General features: G+C 62.5%; 1 protein-coding gene across 1 annotated transcript; it reads left to right on the forward strand.

Moving 5' to 3' along the window:
• Nucleotides 1-1,315: 1,315 nt before the first annotated feature.
• GRK1 (G protein-coupled receptor kinase 1) lies at nt 1,316-13,225 on the forward strand (the record flags this gene model as incomplete). Its single annotated transcript, XM_079902990.1, has 7 exons — nt 1,316-2,014; nt 3,606-3,733; nt 5,636-5,793; nt 6,483-6,566; nt 9,156-9,280; nt 11,574-11,775; nt 12,865-13,225. The coding sequence occupies 7 exons, from the start codon at nt 1,316-1,318 to the stop codon at nt 13,161-13,163; spliced, it is 1,695 nt and encodes a 564-aa protein (XP_079759116.1). The 3' UTR covers nt 13,164-13,225.
• Between the last annotated feature and the right edge of the window lie 9,549 nt (nt 13,226-22,774).

Raw genomic sequence — 22,774 nt, forward strand, 5'->3', positions numbered from 1 at the left:
ACTGTGTACTAGAACAAGGCAGACAAGGCCATACCCAGGTGTGCCCCAGGTGTGTCCCAAGTGTCCTCCAGCTGTGTCCCAGCTGTGCCCCAAGTATGTCCCAGGTGTGCCTCAGGTGTGCCCCAGGTATGTCTCAGGTGTCCCCAGGTGTGTCTCAGGTGTGCCCCTGGTGTGTCCCAAGTGTCCTCCAGCTGTGTCCCAGCTGTCTCAGGTGTGTCCCAACCATGCCCCAGGTATGTCCCAGGTATGTCTCAGGTATCCCCCAGGTCTGCCTCAGGTGTGTCCCAGGTGTCCTCCAGCTGTGTCCCAGCTGTGCCCCAGCTATGTCCCAGGTGTGTCTTAGGTGTGCCCCCGGTGAGTCTCAGGTGAGCCCCAGGTGTGTCCGAAGTGTCCCTCAGGTGTGCCCCAGGTATGTCCCAGGTGTGCCCCAGGTATGTCTCAGGTGTCCCCCAGGTGTGTCTCAGGTGTGCCCCTGGTGTGTCCCTGGCCTCTTCGTTCCCTTCTCTCTCCTGCCTCTCTCTGTGTGGGACCTCAGCCTGGGTGTAGCTGGTGTCTCCTGCATCCCCGTCCTAATTTCACCTGAACCTTTCTCTTGGCCTTTCTCCTTCACCAGCCAGCACAGCCCAGGTGAGGGCAGGGGCTGATGTGAAGCTGATCCCTGGGCAAGGGCCGGGGTTACGTTAGGTCATCAGAGCCGCCAGCATGACACAGCTGCTCTCAGCGTCAGGTCAGGACAAATGTTGGTCCTCACATAGTGACCAGTCCCCTGGCCAGGGGTCTCACCCGTGGACGCCCAGAAAGCCTGTTCCTAAACTCCTATCATCAGCTGGTTTTATTCTCACTCGCGGGTTTTCTAAAGAAAAAAATGACACATAGTGGGGAAAACACCAGCCATCTTTGTGAATTCAGGGTTCTCCTGGGCCCCCTCCCTTCACCTGGGCCCCGTGTCCCCACCAGGAAACAGGCGGAGGGTCCAGCTCATCTGCGCGGGCCAGCGGGCCGGACGGGGAGGCTCGGGCTCCCGTGCGCTGGGCCTGGGCCAGGTGTGTCCTTCCCGCGGGAAGGAGCGGGGCAGGTGGCCCGTCTAATCCCCGCGAGCGGCTTAGGGATTGTCTTTTTCTGGCACCTGCTCCGCCCTGCGCGCCCTCCACTCCAGCCGGGATTTCGCCTGAGCTGGGTCAGCGGGCTTCCTGGGGCTCCCGGTGCCCGGCCATCCTCCTGTCCGCAGAGGGTGGGAACGGGCCAGAGGCCAAGGGCAGTGGGTTAGGCCGGCTTGGGACGTGGGAGCCGGACGCGGAGGGAGGCCGGCGCCAGGATGGATTTCGGGTCCCTGGAGACGGTGGTGGCCAACTCGGCCTTCATTGCTGCCCGGGCCAGCTTCGACGCGAGCAGCGGCCCGACCTCCCGGGACAGGAAGTACCTGGCCCGGCTCAAGCTGCCCCCGCTGTCCAAGTGCGGGGCGCTGCAGGCGAGCCTGGACCTGGGCTTCGAGAGCGTGTGCTCGGAGCAGCCCATCGGCAAGCGGCTCTTCCAGCAGTTCCTGCAGGCCCAGGAGCAGCACGTGCCGGCCCTGGAGCTCTGGAGGGACATCGAGGTCTACAACACTGCCGGTGACGACCTCCGGCCGCAGAAGGCCCAGGCCATCCGGGCCGAGTACCTGGACCCCCAGGCCAAGCTCTTCTGCGGCTTCCTGGACAAGGAGATGGTGGCGCAGGTCCGGGAGGGGCCGGCGGGGGCCGGGGACGGGCTCTTCCAGCCCCTCCTGCAGGCCACCCTGGCGCACCTGAGCCAGGCCCCCTTCCAGCAGTACCTGGACAGCCTGTACTTCCAGCGCTTCCTGCAGTGGAAGTGGTTGGAGGCCCAGCCCGTGGGCGAGGACTGGTTCCTGGACTTCAGGGTCCTGGGGCGGGGAGGCTTTGGGGAGGTGTCTGCCTGCCAGATGAAGGCCACCGGGAAGATGTACGCCTGCAAAAAGCTGAACAAGAAGCGGCTGAAGAAGAGGAAGGGGTACAAGGTGGGCCGCCGCGGCGTTCCGGGGAGCGGGTGGGGGCTGGGGCGTCCTGGGCCGGCTCACCCCGTGGTGGGCGCTCCCGCCGTGCGGCCCTGGGCGGGGTCAGCGCCCCGTGCCCCCTCGTCGAGTCCGCCTGTCTGCCTGGCGACCAAGCCCCTGGCTCGGAGCGGCAGGCGCTGGTGGCGCTGACGCTCTGCCTGTCCAGCCGCTCTACGCCACCAGCCTCGGCGCCCGGGGCGGCCCTCCTGGGGGGCGGCCTCTGCGTGGCTGGCGTGGGTCCTGTGCCACACGCACCACGCTTCTCGGCTTGCCACCAGGGCCACGCGGTGCGGCAGCCGGTGTCAGGGCTGCTGGGATGAGTCTGCAGATCCTTTACTCTGACCTTCTGGAACTTTCCCTGGCTTGTGCTGGGCGGAGGCTGCAGGGGGAGTCTCCCCGGGGCTGGTGTGGGGAGGCCCCAAGGTGCCCGCGTGCAGCGCTGTCCGGGCCGGGGGTTGGGGGTGGTGGAAGCAGCTGCTCTGAGCGGCGCCCACTCTCCGTCTGGCCTCAGGCCCCGTTCGGGCGGGGTCAGCCAAAGCTGCTTAATCTCCAGCCGCGCTCTGCCTGCGTGGGCTTCCTTCCCGTTCCCGCTGCACAGGACAGATCACACTGGGGGCAAACAGCAGCTGCCCCTGAGCACCCCCCCCGGGGGCCCCTCGATGGTGCTCTGCCTGACGGCCTCTGCGGGCAGCAGGTACCCTCAGGGCCATCTACCTGCAAGTTGAATCCAACTGTTAGGGTATTAAGCCTCTCTTCTCCCGAGTTCAGGAAACTTATCAAACTTTTGCAGAGTAAAATCCACCTAAAATCTTCCCACGCAGCGGGTAGAAAGGGCTTCTCAACATCAGGAACTCCTCCTGCGACAGGGCTCTTTCTCCTTACCCAGCACAGCTTTCAAAAGCACATTAAATGGACTTCATGGGGTCTTAAAATCAATATAGGAAATGAACAGGGATGCGGGGTGGCTTGAAACGGTGCTGTTCCGAGGCCTGGATGGGAGGAGAAGGGCTGGGACTGCAGCGGGAAGAGCTGGAAGGGAAGGTCAGCGCCGACAGGCTGCCTGGGGACCTGCTGGGACCCTCAGCCACACTCCTAAGGCTGGGTGGCAGGAGCCCCCTTGCTGGCGGCCCTAGGAACCCCGGAGTCCTCTGCACGTGATGGGTTCCCAGGCCCTGTCTTGTCTCTGTGAAACGGGGCGTGTGAGGCATGTCTCTAAGTTATTTGCAATTGCTCTGTACAGCCACTTTTTTTTTTTTTTTTTTTTGTGGTATGCGGGCCTCTTACTGCTGTGGCCTCTCCCATTGTGGAGCACAGGCTCCGGACGCGCAGGCTCAGCGGCCATGGCTCACGGGCCCAGCCGCTCCGCGGCACGTGGGATCTTCCCGGACCGGGGCGCAAACCTGCGTCCCCTGCACCGGCAGGCGGGCTCTCAACCACTGCGCCCCCAGGGAGACCCTGTTTCTGTTTTATCGTGACGTTTTCTGGTTTGTGGAGCTTGGCCGTTTTTGGCAATATCGCTTTCCCGCCTAACCCTGGGCGCTCACCTGCTTTCCAGGGCGCGATGGTGGAGAAGAAGATTCTTGCCAAAGTCCACAGCAGGTTCATCGTGTCTCTGGCCTATGCCTTTGAAACCAAAACCGACCTCTGTCTGGTGATGACCGTCATGAATGGAGGCGACATAAGGTCAGCGCCCGCCTCTCGGCTGCGGGATCGGGACGGGAGGGCTCACGCGGCCGAGTGCGCAGGGGGGCTCCTTCCCACGTGCTGAGGACGTGGTGGTGAAGACAAGCCCTGCCCCCATCTAAGTCCTCCTCTTTGCCTTCGGATTGCGGGTCCTCGAAACGACGTGTCCTCAGTCCCAGTGAAGTGCAGGAACCCTGGGCGAGGCGGTCAAGCTCTCGGGTCAGGGGTCCGTCCTGCGGGCCTCGGGTTCAGGCGGACGGTGGGGTGAGCAGGGAGGGCAGCAGGGCGTGAGGAGCTGCGAATTGAGTGCTAGTTGGACGGTGGATAAAGGGGCGGGAGGGGCCTCAAGGGGGGTGAGGGCCGCGCTTTAAGAGGGATGGCAAACGAAGACAAGCTTCGTCGACGATGCACTCTGGGGGTGGTGGCAGAGTGGAAGCACCGTGCGGCCGACTCCGGGAACCGTGGCTTGGCCACCCACCGCAGGGAGAACCAGAGGGCAGCGGCGCCGTACGGGGCCTGGGTTTGCCAGAGACCTGAGGGCCCGGCCCTGGGCTTCCAGGAGCAGTTGGATCACTGGCTCTCAGAGGGGGAAAGACCCACTTGCCGGCTGGGCAACACGGCCGCCCTTGCCCCAGCGCGCTGGTCTGTAAAACGGGGATAGAGGTGAAATACTGGCCTTCCGAGGTTGCTGCGGAGAGCTAGCTGACACACCTTAGACACTTAGGCGACTCGCACGGCCCTCACACAAGGGGGCCGTCGCTGTGCCTCCGTTCTCGGGCCTGCGTTCGCCTGCCCCGAAACTCTGCCAGGTGAGCTTGTTGGCCCCACTTTCCAGGTGAGGCTCTGAGGCCCTGCCTGAGCCGCCTGTGCACGTTCACGGAGGAGGAGCGAAGGGTCTGGAAGCGCAAATAGCACGAGCTGGAGAGCGGAGAGGTCGTGAGGCTTTGCTCGCCTCCCCTGCCCTGAGCTGTGCTATGTTACACGGCGCTGCGCTGCACTGCACGTGCTGCTGTCCCACTGCACTGTATACGCTGCATCGTGTCGACAGTACCGCCCCGCCCTGCCCTGCCCTGTACCGCGCTGCGTCAGACAGTACACGCCCTGTGCTGCAGCGCGCTGCCCGCGGTGCCCCGTCCTTACCACACTGTACTGTGTAGGACGCTGTGCGGGACCCTGTACCGCACCGCATCGTGCTACCCGCACTGCACCACAGGACACTAGTAAAATGCACATGGAGCAGAGAAGCCGTTCGTGCTGTCGCTCCGGCTGGCATGAGGGTTTCTCTCTTGTTTTCTTCGAGATTACGGGCCTGCCTCTCCTCTCCCTGGTTGTTCTCTAGTTTAAATACCTTGCTTGTTAGGTTTTGCGTCTCTGTACAACGTGACAGGGAAACGGGAGATAGGAGGGTCCGGGAGGCCGGGGGGAGTCCTCCGAGGGCCCACCGGGGAGTCTGCGCGTCTCTGGGGAGACGGCCCACGTGCCTCCTGGGCTCTGGGTCAGCCGCTCACTTTGGTTGGGGCTTGGGCTTGTCCCGTGGCCCACCTTCACCTCCCTCTGCCTGGATCCTTCACTGGTGGCTGTAAAGTGGCTTTGGGGCCTGTTTCCCTGTTACCCCCCGCGGGCCGGGGCAGGGGAGGTGGGGTGGGAGAGCTGCCCTGCCTTTCCCTTGTAACAGCTGTGCTGAGGGGCTGTGAGGACACAGACACCGGCGGCCGGCGGTCCAGGCTCCGCCGCGGGCCGCTAAGGCTGGACGCCGAGGCTGAAATGACGGACGCTTTGCCGACACGACGTGGGATTCGGGGGCCTCAACGCTTTCCCGAGATTCTACTTCCCACAAAAACCGTGGGCACGCGGCTCCTGGTTGTGCCAGAGAAGCACAGGCTCCACACGGTCTGCCCCCAGGTACCACATCTACAACGTGGACGAGGAGAACCCCGGCTTCCCGGAGGCGCGCGCCCTCTTCTACACGGCCCAGATCATCAGCGGCCTAGAGCACCTGCACCAGCGAGGAATCATCTACCGAGACCTCAAGCCCGAGAACGTGCTCCTGGACGACGACGGTGAGGCGGCCCCCGCGCGGCCTCCCCTTGCCCTGCTCGCCTCTGTAGCCTGATTGGGCGTCGGGAGGGGAGGGAGCCGCTCTGATAAATGCTCGTTGCAGTTTTACGGCGCCAAGACACGTCTCGAGTTTGTTTACTTTCGTTCTGCTATTTTGCCACCGCGTGGCATTATCCCCGAGTGGAGATGATTAACGGACTTTGGTGAAATCTGGTGCATGACTAGGCGCCAGGGCAGCAGGGAGTTAGTCCAGGAGGCCGGCGTGTGTGGAACTATTAGTAAACAGCTAACGGTGATGGCCGAGTCCGCACCCGATCCCTTTGTTTGCTGTCTTCGTGAGGAGTCAAACTGGGATTCTCATCAGGAAATAACCCAAGACTGAGGTTCCCATAAGTCCCTTTAGAGCCCCCCTTCCTTCCCCATCACAGGTCAGACGGACACACTGGTGCCCCAAAGGCCGTTGCTGCAGAGCTCGGGGAAGACAGAGCCACGAGGAGGCTGGCTTTAGGGGGATTATGCCCCGGATTCCAGCTGCGAGCGCTGCTGGGACCCTCGGTCCCTCCGCAGCCTGAGCGGGGAGCGGCGGCCCCTGCGTGTGTGCGCCCTGCTTGTGCACGTGTGTGTGTCCAGGAGCCCCAGGGGCCTTTGTTTGCGGAGCCGCGTGTGACCTGACCCCATGTTTGTTCTCCAGGCAACATCCGAATTTCTGACCTTGGGCTGGCCGTGGAGCTGAAGGAAGGGCAGACCAAGACCAAGGGCTATGCGGGGACGCCAGGTGAGGGCCTGAGAGCCGGGGTGAGGGCAGCCGCTATGGGGGCGAAGGGGACAAGGCCCGGGGTCCTGGGGTCCCGCGGCCTGGGGTGGGCGTCACGGTGAGGGCTGGGGCTTGTCAGGAAGATGCTCCCTCATCCGTCCCCTCTCAGGGTGAGGCTGCGGGACTGGCACCCACGCAGGGACGACCCCCGACCCCCTGAACAATCACTCCTTGTTTGCCACGCGTGCCCTCTGTGACGGAAGCTCCCCAGCGCCGGCCACGGGCAGAGCCTGGGGGTCTGCACCGAGGGAAGCAGCACAGAGGCAGGGTGGGTGGGACAGGGCCTGGCAGGTGCTCAGCTGTGAGGTGGCCCCTGGACCGTGCGTGTCTGTGTGTGTGACCATGCACGTGTGCGTGCGTGTGTCTGTGTGTGTGACCGTGCACGTGTGCGTGCGCGTGTCTGTGTGTGTGACCGTGCACGTGTGCGTGCGTCTGTGACCGTGCACGTGTGCGTGCGTGTGTCTGTGTGTGTGACCGTGCACGTGTGCGTGCGTGTGTCTGTGACCGTGCACGTGTGCGTGCGCGTGTCTGTGTGTGTGTGACTGTGCACGTGCACGTGTGCGTGTCTGTGTGTGTGACCGTGCACGTGTGCGTGTGTCTGTGACCGTGCACGTGTGCGTGTGTGTGTCTGTGTGCATGTGCGTGTGTGGCGCCTCCTGTCCCCACCCCATCTCCTCTCACCCCCAGGCAGGTGGGCGCAGAGAAGAGGCATCTGAGCGGGAGGTGGGGGCGGGGGGGCTTCGGTGCTCACCGCAGGGGCCTGGGGTGACAGGCTCACGCTCACACACGGCGCAGCTGGCGCTCCGAGCGCTCTGCCCTCCTGATGGCCCGGGTTTTCTGTAGGACTTCTCAGCAGATCTGCTTCTTCCCTGTGTGTCCGGCTCCCGGGTCCTGCTTTGTCCCCGAGGCCCCCGTCCTGCGCTTTGGGCTCCTTTGGGGGTTGTGCCTGTTGCCACGGCGGGTCTGTCTCATCTGCGGCTTTATTTAGGAAGAGGTCCTGTTGTGAGTTTTCCGGATCCTCTGAGGTTCCTCTCCAGGGCGTGAGCGTGTGAGCGAAATGCCGCTCGCCTATTTCTGGCGGATCAGGTCCGGGGTTGGAGTCGGTGGACCTGGGGTGTCACCGGCCCTGCTTGCACGACGCCCCACCGGCCGCTAGGGGGCGCCCAGGCTTTGCCGCGGCCGCCGAGCGGCTCTGAGCCCTGGACGGCGTGGCTCTGCCCGCGGGCTGTGCTGACCTGCGCGTTTGGGGTCAGGCGGGCGCGGGGGCCTCAAGCAGTGGCAGCGGAGGCTGGGGTCGGTGTGAGTTAGAAGGTGGGGCGTCCAGCGAAGGCTCGGGGAGCCCTCCGTACCCTCTCCCCTGGACCCCTGCTCCCTCCGGCCCAGGTCCCCAGAGCCGAGCCTCCGCCCCCGGTTCAGCCGCAGTCCACGCAAAGGGTCACTCGCTGTGCCAGCACCGCGGGGCTCGGGGCGGGGGGAGGAGGACCCGGCGCCTAGACTGACGCTGCGTGCACTCACCCATTGCCCGCTCGAGCCGTCTTTCCCGCGAAGGAGGTTCATCGTTGCCACGTGAGACACCGCGAGGCAGACGTGTCATTGGGTCCCAGCGGGTGGAGCAGACTGGAGGGGCCAGCGGGCTGTTTGCTGCAGGGATGTTGCGTCTCTGTGGTCGGTGGGCCCTCCTCTCGGGCCCGTTTTCATGGAGAAGTTGTGGTTGGTGGAACGTGTCTTTCTCCAGAGTCTGGGCCGTCTGGCCAGCACTGTAATCCCTGAAAAGACGCTGTGTTCAGGGCCAGGGGGTTATTTGGAACTTGGCTCCTGTAACCTCCGGGGGAATGTCCTGTGGCCACAGCAGCGTGGCCCGTGTTATCCAGCCATGTCCCCCCTGGGAACTTGCCACGAACGCAGGTAAACGCTGAAGGACCAGGCGGTGCTGGAGACAAAAGGACATGCTCAGCTTTGCCTTTGGGGGATGTCTAGTCATCCGAGCACAGAAGCCACCCTGGCGCCTAGCCTCAACGGCCTACCCGGCCCCGGGGGAGTGGACCACGGGCCCCAGGTGCTGCCCGTCTATCCTTCCCAGGCCCTGGGCTGGCCTCTGCACGGGGCACAAAGGGATGGAAGCCAGAGCTGGCTCTCGGGGTGTCCCCTTCAGCCTGCAGGCCCAGCACGTGGCCCCGACTCCCCAGAAGTGGAGCGCACGGGCCGCTGGGCGTCCGGACCACTCTTAGGAGCGTCGGGGTTTCAGCCTCTCCTTTTGTGCCCTTTCGGGTCTGAGCGCCTGACTCTGACCACAGGTCCTGCGTGAGCCTCAGACACTGGCTCTGTCCGCCATGGGCACCACAGTGGGGGTGAGATCCACCTTGGGTGCAGGGGGCTCCCGCCAGGGATGGCTGTACCGAAGGGGACACTCACAACCGGGGGAGCGCTCCCTAGTGGGTGGGCGCGGGGCAGCCCCGCATGTCCCGGCGCAAGGACCCTGCTGGGTTCCGGGGAGACGGGAGGTGCGAGCCCGTGTGCTGGTCTCTGAGTCGCGCTGTGCTCCTGTCGCAGGCTTCATGGCCCCAGAGCTCTTGCGGGGTGAGGAGTACGACTTTGCCGTGGATTACTTCTCCCTGGGGGTCACGCTGTACGAGATGATCGCGGCCAGAGGCCCCTTCCGAGCCCGCGGAGAGAAGGTAGGAGGTGGCCAGCGGTGTCCCTGCAGCTGAGCTGGCATCAGCTCCGTGTGTGTGTGTGTGTGTGTGTGTGTGTGTGTGTGTGTGTGTGTCATAGGAGCAGTGTCCCCGTGGGACCTAGTGACCCTCCTTGTTGGGGTCACAGGAGCAGTGTCCCCCAGCTGACCTGGTGACCTTCTTTACGGGGAGCACTAGGCTTCTCATGGTGCACACGGCGACCTCATCTCCTGGGTCTCCGTGCGCCAAGGAGCCTGTCAGGAGGAGAGGAGCGCAGACACCCCCCCAGCCCCGCCCCCACGAGCGGTGCTGCTCTGGGGGGCGTGGCTCCCCCGCTGGCGGCCTCCCTGCCCTTCCCGGAGGCCAAGCCGCTCGCCTCCCCGGATGCTCAGGCCCTGCTGCAGGCGCGGCAGCTTCCCTGGACGTCCTGGGGGCAGCGGGCACCGGGGGTGGCTGTGCTGGGGCCCTGCCTCCTGTGCCCCCTGCTTCCTGTCCGCGTGGCAGCCCCGCGTCTCCCCGGGGAGCTCTGCCAGCCCAGCAGAACCGCGAATATGTGTCGTTCAGAGCCGCCAGCACTGTTCACAAAAGGAGCAAAGCAGCGTCTTCCCCGGACCCCACGCTGACTCTGCTCAGAGCTAACCTGTCTGTGGGGCTGAGGAGGGAGGCCTGGGGAGAACCGTACTTTAGACGTGGCCCCTCAGCCTGCCTGGAGGTCACAGCCATCAGTTTCTTCTGCTGGACCTCCCTGAGGGCCCCCGCCCAGTCCCCGCTCCTTTCCTGAGATAGTCGTGGGGACAGTCCGGTCTCCAGTCCCCCAAGAGTGAGAACCCCTCTGCTGACTAACGCGTAGGGTCGCTCTGTGCGTGTGCACCTCTGCCTTGGACTCCAGCAATGGGTCTCTCCCCGACCTCAGCTCAGAAGAGCAGAGTAAAGCAACACAGTGTGGGGTCCATGTTGGCCTCAGGCCACCACAGGAGCTCCACCGCAGAGCCCTGGCTGAGCCCACAGCCCTGAAAGGAGCCCTGTTTTCTGGTGAAAATGGGCAGGAGACACTTTCATGAGAAAGTGAACCGTCATAGTCTGTCCATCGTGGTCCATCTGTGGTCCCTCCATTCCATGGTCTCTCCGTGGTCCCTCCATTCCATGGTCCATCCATGGTCCCTCCATTCCATGGTCCATCCATGGTCCCTCCATTCCATGGTCCATCCATGGTCCATCCGTGGTCCCTCCATTCCATGGTCCATCCGTGGTCCATCCATGGTCCCTCCATGGTCCCTCCATTCCATGGTCCCTCCGTGGTCCCTCCATTCCATGGTCCATCCATGGTCCCTCCATTCCATAGTCCATCCGTGGTCCATCCATGGTCCCTCCATTCCATGGTCCCTCCATGGTCCCTCCATTCCATGGTCCGTCCGTGGTCCATCCATGGTCCCTCCGTGGTCCCTCCATTCCATGGTCTGTCCGTGGTCCATCGTGGTCCATCTGTGGTCCCTCCATTCCATGGTCCCTCCGTGGTCCCTCCATTCCATGGTCCATCCGTGGTCCATCCATGGTCCCTCCGTGGTCCCTCCATTCCATGGTCCGTCGTGGCCCCTTCATGCTATGGCCCATCTCTGGGTCATGCATTCTGGGGTCCATCTTCAGTGCACCTGTGGTCCCTCCATTCTGTGGTCCACCCGAGGTCCCTGTGTTCGACGGGAAGGAGCCTCGGTACCTGTGACATGGACAGGTCTCAACCCCCCACTGTGAATGAAAGAACCTGGCCCCGGAAGAGTGACTCTGGACGATCCCGCTTCCGTGACCCTTTAGGGCGTTTCAGGAAGGGCGAATATGACCGACAGGGAGAGGACACGGGCAGCGTTCAGTTGAGGTGGGGCTGGAGACTGCCGGGCTGACTGTCGGGGAGCTCCCTGGGGATGGAGCCACCGGAAGTGAACTTTGTGGGCTGGAAGTCACGCTCGGGAAAGCTGGTCTGCACTAAGTCTCGTGGGCCCAGGGGGCGTCTGCCCTCGGCAAACCTCTGCCACCTCGCCGGGCAGGCTGGGGGCGATGGTTGTGGGAATGCAAGGTGTCCACCTTCAGGGTCTCACGCCCTGACCAGCGATACGGAGCCCTTAAGGGCTAACACGCGGGAGGGTGGCGTCAGGCACCCCCGAGAGCAGGGCCGGCCGGGCCCGCGGAGCTGCCGTGTCCGGAGCTGCCGTGGCAGCTGGGGCGATGCGGGTGGGCCTGGCCGGGGTGTGACGTGGGTGTCAGGGGTGTGATGTGGGCTGACGGTGCTGTGTCCACTGTGCAGGTGGAGAACAAGGAACTGAAGCAGCGGGTCCTGGAGGAGGCGGTCACCTACCCCGACAAGTTCAGCCAGGCCTGCAAGGACTTCTGCGAGGCACTGCTGCAGAAGGACCCCGAGAGGCGCCTGGGCTTCAGGGATGGCTCCTGTGATGGGCTCCGCGCCAGCCCCCTCTTCAGAGACATCAGCTGGCGGCAGCTGGAGGCCGGTACTGTCCGCGTGTGGGAGCTGGGGCTGGGGGCTCCTAGGCGACCCTCGCTGGCCGCCCCGTCCCATTGGCGTCCGGCAGCTTAGCATGAGGTCGGGGGGCGGGCGGCCTGGGCGAACCCCACCCCTGGAGCATCCTCTGCCCCCGATGGCACCACCGTCCCTCTTCCCTGCTCATCCCAGCGTGCCCAGGACTGGATGTTCACGGGGTGGGTCTCCTGGGGACCCGAGGAGGCGGCAAGGGTTGGACGGGGTGTGCGGGAAACACCTGTGAGCTGAAGATCTGAACCCGCTGTCAGGCGGTTCCTTGACGGAGCCTGCGATCCAAGTCGAGGCAGGGTTTCTCCAGCCGTCGTTCCTTCCACCAGAGTCTGCTGTCATGTCTCGTGCAAGCTAGTGTGTGCGAGTGTGTGTGTGCACGCGTGTCTGCGGGAGAGAAGCGTGGCACCCGCCACACCCACCAGAACCCACACCCAGGAAGTGCGAGCCTGTGACCTCACGGCCCGACGCCCCCGTAGGAGAAGTTTCTTTGGTGGGGAAGGGTCAGGGCAGTGGCAGCCCCAGCTGATCTGAAGGTGCCAGGTGCCAGGGAGAGCTGCCCAGACCAGCCCCAGGCCCGGGGAGATCAGGCAGCCCGAGCGAGCGGTCAGGACCCGGGAAGCCGGAGCCGCATTGAGTCCCGAGGCCACAGGGTCTGTGCTGAGGAGGGATCGGGTGAAGGCACAGGGAGTTCAGTTCCGAGCATGTTGTGATCGAGGTGTAGACCTGCAGATGGGGAGGCCGGCACTGGGGCTGGGGGTCTGCAGAGACGGTGGGCACAGCGGCGTCGGGGGCAGTGCAGCCAAGGGCCCGCCGACCCTCATGACGGGGCTTCTGGGCGGGGCGGAGGGGGCGCAGATGGGGGCTGGGTTCTGGCGACGTGTGTCCAGACCGGACTCTGAGTCTCCAGCCTGGCTCAGCGCCCTGTGGCGGGTGTCGCTCTCCTTGTCACCGCCAGGGCCGCATGGGGGCAGCGGCCCTGCTGGCTGAGCGCGGCCGCCTCCTCCCGCTGGCTGGCCCTTCACGGCCTGTGTCTTCCGTCCTCTCACAGGGATGCTGACCCCCCCCTTCGTCCCAGACTCCAGGACTGTCTATGCAAAGAACATCCAGGATGTGGGTGCCTTTTCCACAGTCAGGGGTGTGGCCTTTGACAAAGAGGACACAGAATTCTTCCAGGAATTCGCCACCGGCACCTGCCCCATCCCCTGGCAGGAGGAGATGATCGAGAAGGGCATCTTTGGGGACCTGAACGTGTGGCGGCCTGACGGGCAGATGCCCGACGACATGAAGGGGATCTCCGTGCCGGAGGCGGCCCCCTCGTCCAAGTCGGGGTTGTGTCTGGTTTGCTAGGCCAGCTGCAGCGCCTCATGGGTCAGCTGAGCCCCTCCCGCCAGGCCGCTGCATGGCTGTGGCCCGGCGCTCAGCACAGGCAGGACAGAGGAGGCCGGTCCAGCCCGGCCTCCCGCGCAGGGTCAGGAGTGCCAGCAGTAGATAGCCTACCGCTTTTGCACCCTTTCACTCAAAAAGGATCCGGTGGTCCCAGGACGGAATGCACCAGCGACGTGTGGCTCTCCAGGCCCTGGAGCGGACGTGCAAGCTGGCGGCGGCTTGGGCGGCGAGAGTGAAGACTCAGTTCGGGTTCCCTGCACCGCAGCTGCAGCTTCGCAGGCCCTGCCTTCTCTGGGCTGGTTCAGAGGTCGGCAAACCCTGGCCTGTGGGCTTGCGGGCTCCGCTGAGAGGCCCGGACTGTGCGCCGGCCCGGTTTCCCTTAGCGCCCAGCTCCTGGCCCCGCCCCTAGCTGTCGGGTCACTGCTGGGGCTGAGCTGGTCCCCGCCCACACGTTGGGGATGCCATCTGCACGTCTGCCGGTGCTGAGTCTCCAGCGGGGTCCCCTTGCCGGCCGGGGCCTGGGCGTCCAGGAGGAGGGGAAGGGACAGGGGCCTGGGGGTGACGCTGACCGCGGTGGTCACCCCCTTGGCTTCTCCTCATCCTGAGACCATCGCCAGTTGATGACAACTGGACACAAGCTGCCCACCCCCAGCAGACAGAACGGGCCAGCGGCTGTCTCCCCGCACCCGGCACCTGCTTCCCACCCCGACTCTGCCTCTTGTCCTGCAAGGCCTGGCCCTCTCCTGGCCTCCCTCCTGGGGCCAGGAGGGCTGGTGTTGCTGCGTGGGGTTTGCTGCCTGACGGCCGGGAGCAGTCCCCTCCCTTTCTTGAGCGCCTCTGCCTTCAGAGTGTCACGCCGAGTGTGGCTAGCACCCCTGCCATCTGCTCCCCCAGCAGCCTCGGGACAGGAGTGACCCTGAGGGGCACGACCTTGGAGGCTGCGGCCCAGCCACCTGGGACCAGTGGCCCCGCTGGCCTGGAGCCACTGCAGGAGGCTGGCCCCGGGCTGTTGTGGCTCAGACAGCCATCAGGTGGAAGAGGCCGGCTCGTTGGTGGGGATGTTTCAGCGTATCTTCGGGTCCCTTGTGCACCGAGGGCATTAAAGCCCCTCTCCTGGTGAAGAAACCTGCAGGACGACCCTCTCTCCTGTGCGCTGCGGCCACGATGTCCTGCAAGGGCCCTGAAGGGCCGTCCCGTGCTTTTGGTCTGTGACCTGAAACTGCCACGTGAGCATCGCCTGGGAGGCTGAGATGGGGGCCCGCGGCCAAGGGAGGCCGGGCTGTCGGCAGGATCAGTCACTGTGTCGGCCCTGACGCGGTTTTGTGTCCTAGGATGAGACACGTGGATTATCTAATAGCTGTAAATCTCACCTCACTACATTCAGGTGCAAGACACACCACTTCTGGTCTTTCTAAACCCATTTAATCTGCTCTAGGTCCCCATGGCCCTGAGCAGAGTGATTTAAACCTCAGGGGGCGGGTGTGGCCTGGCCTTTGGCCGCCGTCCCAGTGCCTGCCCGGGGCTCACGGCGCCTGAAGAGCAGCCCCTCCTGTGGGACCAGCAGCCCCGGCGGGGACCCCTCTGCTTTCGTCTTATGCCTGGACGGCCCGAGGAGACACAGGGCGTGGCTACAGTTGAATTTCGGATGAACAACAAGCAACCTTTTCGCGCGTGGGACGTACTTAACGCTGGAAACCGATGCGGCGTTTTTGGCTACACCTGGCACAGCTGTTGCAGGTGCTTTACTCAACCTACGAAGGAGGGGTTGTTCCATGAACCAGCAGGCCTGCGGGGATACAGTCGCAAGAGCGAGTTACGTGCGACTTCCGCTGCCTCTCTCGTGGTCCTCTCAGGGGTGCCCCGCTCCCCAGCGAGACTCAAGCCAGCCTCAGGTAGTTGCACACAGGCAGCAAAAGTCGTGCAGTCACTTCACTTTTATTTTAAAACACTTTGAATCTTAAATTTTCACATAGAAACAAAGGAATCGGCAACGCCCACACTGTGATACGGACACCGCCGCACAGGTGCAGGAGCCTGGATGCGCCGGTGTCCCGCTGGTCAACCCCGACCCAGGGGCGCCCTGCGGCCACCGTGGGGAGCAACCAAAGCACTAATGTAAAATGCCCCCCCGGGAGGACTGCCACCCCAGCCACCCCAGCCACTCCGTCTTCCCCAGCTGGGCTGGAGGGACGTCTCCACCCTCCCGTCCAGCCGCAGCCTTGGGGCCTGGGGGCAAGGCCGGGGGGCCGGAGGGGGCACAGGGCAGTTCCCGGCTGCTGGGTTGGCGCTTATGGTGACTTCATTGTGGGGTTTCTTCATGGGCCTTCGGGGGCCTCTGCTATGAGACGTCTCGGGTGCAGACCCCCTGACCGGGCACACTCTGAGGGGTCTCGCTGTCACTCCGGCTGTTCCCCGGCTCCCCTGGGCAAGGGACACGCCATCCAGCTGGATAACGGGGCTGCCCGGGCGTTCCCCCGGGCCAGAGCTGGGGGGCCCTCTGTGGAGAAGCCTTCGTCCCTGGGCCCTTTCATCCCCGAACACAAGCCTCGGGATCCCCGAGGGGTGCTGGGCTCAGGCGCTTGGCCCTCGCCGTCGTTCCCATGCCAGGAGCCAGAGGAGATCCCACCTTTCCATCCTGGTGCGTTCCAGCGTGAACTGTGGTGAGGATGTGGGCCCCCCACAAGCGCATATTTCCTTATGGAGAATCTGCAAACACCTTCACTGCAACTCTTCCTTTGTAAAAGACAAAAAATGCAATTTCCATCCAAGTAGAAAAGGGTAAAAATAAAAGTTTAAAAACACAGCAGACTCTCTAGATTGTGATATGGTCCTGGGGCGCACTCTCCTCCAAAATCACATACACACATTGCTCAGCCGTAAAAAGAAGCGAAATGGGGTTTATTTGCAGTGAGGTGGGTGGACCTGGAGTCTGTCACACAGAGTGAAGTAAGTCAGAAAGAGAAAGACAAATACCACATGCTAACACATATATATGGAATCTAAGAAAAATGGTTCTGACGAACTTAGGGGCAGGAGAGGAATAAAGACGCAGATGTAGAGAATGGACGTGAGGACACGGGGAGGGGGAAGGGTAAGCTGGGACGAAGTGAGAGGGTGGCATGGACATATATACACTCCCAAACGTAAAATAGGTAGCTAGTGGGAAGCAGCCACAGAGCACAAGGAGATCAGCTCGGAGCTTTGTGACCACCTAGAGGGGTGGGATAGGGAGGGTGGGAGGGAGGGAGATGCAAGAGGGAGGGGCTGTGGGGATACATGTATACGTATAGCTGATTCACTTTGTTATACAGCAGAAACTAACACAGCATTGTAAAGCAATTATATTCCAGTAAAGATGTTTTAAAAAATCACATACACATGTGTGCAGGTGCATATGGACACGTGCACACATGTACACACACAACACACATGTACACATAGATACACATACACGTACATAACACATGCACACACAGTGCACTCTTGCGCACACATGCACACACATGCGCTCTTGCACTCACACACGCACACACTCTGTCCCCATCTCCCTCCAGATTCAGAGAGTTGCCAGCTCAGCCCTGCGGCCCCTGGGTCTGCACCTCCGCTCTGCTCCCCGTCCGGGCGGGTCCCGTGTGGCTTCCGTCTGCTGCTCCTGGTAGCCCGTCAGGCCCTGCTGTCTACACATATAAACCCCTTTCTTCCACTTGTCTGAGTGGAGCTGCAGCCTGGGAGAGGCAGCCCCATGGGTTTTCCGGGGTGATTCAAGCGATACGGTCTGACTCTGATCAACACAATAACTAACTAAATATAACTGCAAATGTCATTACCCAACCCGAGCTCAGCAAAGGCTGAGGTCACCTCCTCTTACTTCACGATGGGCCCAGCCCCTCCTGCGAGTGTTCAGACACACAAGTGGGCCCCAAGTGAGAATACAGCGTCCACGTTACAGGCATTTTGCCGGCTAAGAGAAGAAGAGTTTGAGAGGCCATGGGATTAAAATAACCGTGAGATAGGCTCCCAGGCTTTACCCAGACAATGTCAAATGAAGGTAAGAAGGCTTGATTTGATTTTGTGGAAACCAAACGTCAGTCCCTCAGTGACGGTAGAACACTGTTTTTCCAGGTTCACGCTCCTGACGTCCAGACGAAGGGCCGAGGGGAGAAAGCTCATGAAGGTCCAGGGCCTCGGGGTGCGACGACGGGGTGGCCAGCCTGGGCGCTCCCAGCCCTGTGGGTCCTGGACGCTCAGGGCGCCGCCTTTCCCCAACACTCCAGAATGGGTAAGGGCGCCGGTGCTAGGCCAGGCCTGTGAGGGGCAAGGCCTCACTCAGGGCGACGGCTTGCACGTCCCAGGAGATGGCAGGCAAGCTGTGTGGCCAGTCCAAGGCCCGGAAGGCTCCCCCTTCCTCACCGGGGAGTCAGCCGGCGGGGGGCTTCCCGCTTCCTGTGGGGCCTGAGAGCCTGGAAAGGTGAGCCTCCTGCTTGGGCTCTCTAGAGGGGCAGGGAGATCACGGTTACAGGCCCCCCGCGAAGCCCCAGGAGTGTTTGCAATTTACACCGTTTGTGTCCCTGAGAGCATCTCCCGTCTGGCTGGCCGCCTCGCCGGGCACAGGCAGGCGGGGCCCTGAGTCTCCCCGGCCTCCGGTCTGCATTATTCATTCCCGGCTCATCGCAGGCTATTCGGTTACCGCAGGGCCCCTAAGCCCGAGACCAGACTCTAACGCGCTCCCACAACGGACAGGGGTCCTGCCTGCGCAGGGGCCCAGGGCCCTGGATCTGGACCCCGCCTGGCCTGTGGCTGACAGAGGAGCTTCCTGCATGGTTCCTAGGGGTCTTTTAATCCCTCTCTTTTTAGGGCTGGTCCTAGTTTCAGAGCCAGCTGACCCCTATCTGCTCACACAGGTTGGGGAGAAGGGGCCTCCACCTGGGTCTCCTCGAGGGGGCCGGGCCGGGAGGACTCCGTGGAGAGGGGTGCGTCCAGCAGGGGCCCCCGCCTGGGTCGGAGCAGGTGCTGAGAGGGGTAGGGGCCGTGCTCGTTCAGTCTCCATCCGCAAGGTGTTCCTGGGCGCCTGCCGTGAGTGGGACGTGGTTCTAAGCAGGGAACAAAAGAAGGGCCGTGATGAATTCAGTTTCATAACAGGACCGAGTGAGCGCCAGGGTCACCCTGCCCACCGCCCACGCCTGCACGGGATCGAGGGCTGAGCCTCCCTTCTTGGGCAGCTGGTCATGTACTTTTATGTCACCCTGATCGTAATTTAAGAAACTAAGTTCTAGACTCCTCTCCTTCTCCCCTGTTCCAGCTGGAGCCTGTGAGATTCATCCTCGGAGGAGGGAGGCCGGGCAGGGTGGATGGGCGGAAATCCCTGGGGCACTTCCCGTCTCTGCTTTCTCCAAAGCCTAAGCCAGGTAACTGGGAGGCAGCGACCGGAGGGTGAGGGGAGGTGGGCCGGCACCCGGCCAGCCTTGGCCGCCAGCCACCAAAGGCCATCTGAGCTTGGCGGGGGGGCCCCCGGGGGCAGGCCGTAAGGACCGACGGCCAGACGTGCCCACACCCTCACCTGCCACTGTGACAGAGTGGAGCCCCGACGGGAGCAGGGGGCCAGCCAGGTGTGTGTGCACCTGTGCCGTGCGGGACCTGCGAGGACGTCAGGCTGACGGGGCCTGTGGGAAGATGAGTCCCTCTTCTCGCAGTGTGGGGCCGAGCCAGCCCCTCCCGTCGGCTCCTCCGTGCTGGACGGGTCTCCAGGGGCAGCTGGGGTCACGCTGGACCTCGTGCTGGGAAGGGTCCCTCCCTGCCCGGGCGTGAGGAGGATGCAGGGAGACCCCACTGCGCAGAATCCTCAGTCTCACGGTGATTGCTTGCCCTCCCGCCAGCCCTGCTCCTGGGCCCCTGAAAGCCTGCCCCCCGACTTAGCTACCCCCGCAGGCAGCCGGACACAACACCGTGCGCACCGCCCCCCCAGCATCCCCTTGGCCTGAAAGCCTGCTTCCCATTCCTGTGGCTCAGGGACCACCTGGGCACCTCAGACGTTCATTTCCCTCCAGACGCCCTGGTTCGAGTGTCCAGGCCCCAGGATTATAAATGGCCCCTAGGGGGTCCCGATGCAAGGCAGGGTCACCGAGCAGGTCACCAGGGAGGCCTGGATCTCCGCAGGGGCCGGGTCATGTCCCTGGGATCCCTGCTCCTTCTCTAGCACGGTGACTGCTCTCACCGATGCTACTGTCACCATCTGCTTTATAACACAGTAGTATGTTTTATTTCTCCTGCTTCGCACTTTTAAAGCCCTTGAAGGGCAGGTCTGTATGACTTATCTTCACGGCTCTCCTCGTATCTTGCATATAGAGGAAATTCAACAGATGTTGACTGCACGGACGAGAGATTAAATTAAATGTCCGTAGTGAAGTAAATACATGCTTTCCCACTTGGAGGATGTGATTACGCCTTGATATTGAACTGACCTGGTTCGTATCTTATCTCAGCCACTGACCAGCTACTTCAATTCAGAAAAATTATTTAAATTCTCAGTGCCTCAGTTTCCTCATCTGTGAAATGGGTAGAACATTGTACCGATTAACAAAGGCAGACATGAGCAGCGGTGATCACAGGGAGAGGCGTCTGATAGGTGTTCGACCAGCGTCAGCCCCGATCTCCACCTGCCCCGCCCATCTGAAGGGTGAATCCAGGTCAACTCTGGACCTCTGGGTGAGACCCTCTGAGGGGATGCGGCTGTTTCTGGGGGCAGTGGGGACTTGAGTTCAGGTGAGGGAAGTGGAGGCAGGGTATTAGGATACTTCAAACATATTACACTGAGCAGGAAGGAACTTGGCACTAGGGTTCATAACTGCTTTAATCAATTATCTTCTTAACATCAGTAATAATTGGTCCAGACCCTCTGCCTGTCCTCAGACCAATAGAAGACAGATTTCCTCATCGTCTCATAATTGCCTTTGCAAGAGCTAAATTACATTACGTTTTAAAAATACCCTGATCCCCGACTGTGGCTCCCTGCAGAGCTGGGCTGGATGCAGGCGTCCTCAGGCCTCCGCGGGGGCATCAGGTGTCAGTCGGTGTCATCAGCCTCAGAGCCGGTGCCTCCTACACTGTGGCTGTGCTGCTTGGTCTCCTGGCGGGGGTGCCTGGGGGTGAATTCTAAAAACGTCCGTGCCAGGTCCACACGCAGGCTTTGGAGGAGGCCCGGGTCTGCTCTAGTCACGTCGAGTAGCCTCCTGGGCCTGTTTCCTCACCTGGGCAGGGGGAGCTTGTGGGGGGGGGGGCACACTAACGCCTGCCATGCTTGTCTCACGATCCCCTGCTCACGGAGCCCTGAAAGGATTCCCAAAAACCTGCCCAGCTCAAGTGGCATCTAAAATCTCCTGCGGTAAACGTATTAGTTGGAAAAAGGTATCATTTCTGGCAACACACGCACAGTTTTTAAGGATATTTTCAGCGCACCTTTGGAACGACACACAGGTCCAGCCCACCCAGCTGCCCTCGGGGTGCGGCCACGAGCTCGGCCACGCACGGCCACGGCCGGTGACCCTGCTGAGCGGCCGGGCTGGCAGGGCCGAGTGTGGACAGAGCACTTGGACCCCGTGGGGCTCCTTCCCAACACACACGGGGCTCCGGTCGGCAGAGTCGGGCCTGGTTTTCAAAGCAGCCAACCGAATCAGACTTGCTTGCTGTCAGATGTTATGAGCTACCCTTCACTTCCGGCAAGTGGGCGAACAGACGCCTCCACGGCAACCGCTCGCTGCGCGATTGTCGTCTACACCCTCCTGGGCGATGCGCGACGGGCGGGTCTCCTGTGAGCTCGCAGAGGTGTTTCCTACTGCTGCTGCTCTCCGGTCGTGGCTTCCGTCATCGCTTCTGTTTGGGCCCCAGAGGGTCATCCGCACTGGGAACTGCACGCCTGGGGGCCTCGTGGGGGAGGGGAGTGATGTTCCCTCCACCCTGAGTTCTCGGCTCAGACCCCCACACAGAAGGCAGAGTAACAAGAGGAAGGCAGCCTAGCACACAGCTTGGGGAGCGACTCCCGGAAAACGGCGGATTCAGACACACAGGGCAGGGGAGCAGGTGCGGCTTCCAAGGGCATCGGGTACGGGAGGGAAGGCACGGGGTGAGGCCCGCAGATGCCGCTGGGCCATCTCTCGGCCGGTGAGAGTCGGTCTCGGTAAAGGAGAATTTATTTCCTGTTTTTAGGCAGAAGGGGGAACTTTTCCTGCTCCTTCAGAGCCTTCAGCTCCAAATAATTTTTATGTCAAAGACGCACATGCTTCGGGGCGACGTGTTGTGGTTTCCTTCAGCCTTTCCTGTTGAAGGCGGGCTGGGGAAGGAGATGCCGCAGCCCCGAGGCCTGTCCTCAGCGGAATCTGCTTATTCCCCCTCCCCGCAGCCCAGGTCCCCCCACCCCCGCCCCCCCCGACGGAGGCTCTGGGTTAGAGCCCTTAAGCCTCACACGCACCACTGTGTATGTGCTTAAAACAACACAACTTATTCTCGTGCAATTCTGGGGCCAGAAGTCCAAACTCAGGCTCGCCGGGCTGCAGTCAAGGTGTCTAGGGGGCACCGCTGTGTGTCTGCACGGTATGGGGTTGGCGTGACCACGTCTCACCGCCCGCTCTACACCACGGTCACTTCTCCCTGGATCGTAACCGCCTTTCTGGCCTCCTGGCTCCCATCCTGCTGCGCTGCAACCCCTCTCAGTGACCCTTCTGACGTGGGCTCCCCTGGGGCCCTGGCGCCGCAGGTAAGACCTCCTGCCGCCCACTGCATGCCAGGCCCGCCCCTGCTCTGCCCAGGGGCTCCTTCCCAGACGGCCCAGCGGCCCCACCACACGCCCTCTGGGTGGGCGGGACGTCTCCTCTGATGACCAGTGACCCGAGCCGTCCTCTCCGAGTTGCACTTTCCCTCCTGCCGCAGCAGGTGTGGCCGTCTCGGGCCCCCCGACCTCCTGCATTTTCCTCGGTGATTGTATTTATTGGCCACTGTCTCGTCTCCGAAGGGTGCCCGCTGCACCAGGACCTCTGTCCATCGGCCCTTCCCGAGTGCGGGGCACGGTGTCTAGCATGTGGGGTGGGTGCCCAGTGCAGCCCGCGGAGGGGCCGCTGTGAGCGAATGGTACCGCTTTCCACGCCTGAAACCTGTACACAGGTGGTGTTACACTCACCTCGACACCACGAACCGCGGTTTTGCTCCACGCTGTGTTTGAGTTTTTCCTGCTGGTGCGGGAAGCCTCACCACGTAGTGAACCACTGGATACGTAAATCTATCCCTCGTCCTGGTGTTCGTTGTTTTGCCGTTACACACAGAGCTGTGTAGCATATTTTGTGTGCGAACCTCACACGTCAGGGTTTTTCTGCCTCAGTGGAACCCCTTCAGAATGACTGGGGCTCCTAACAATTACTTCACTGCCAGACATTCTGATTGGACCCGTCTGGGTTGGCTCAGGACTGCAGTAACTTTTATTTATTTATTTATTTATTATTTTTCTTTGGCGGTACGTGGGCCTCTCACTGCCGCGGCCTCTCCCGTTGCGGAGCACAGGCTCCGGACGCGCAGGCTCAGCGGCCATG

This window comes from Stenella coeruleoalba (assembly GCF_951394435.1).
Source record: "Stenella coeruleoalba genome assembly, chromosome: 18".
Taxonomy (NCBI): domain Eukaryota; kingdom Metazoa; phylum Chordata; class Mammalia; order Artiodactyla; family Delphinidae; genus Stenella; species Stenella coeruleoalba.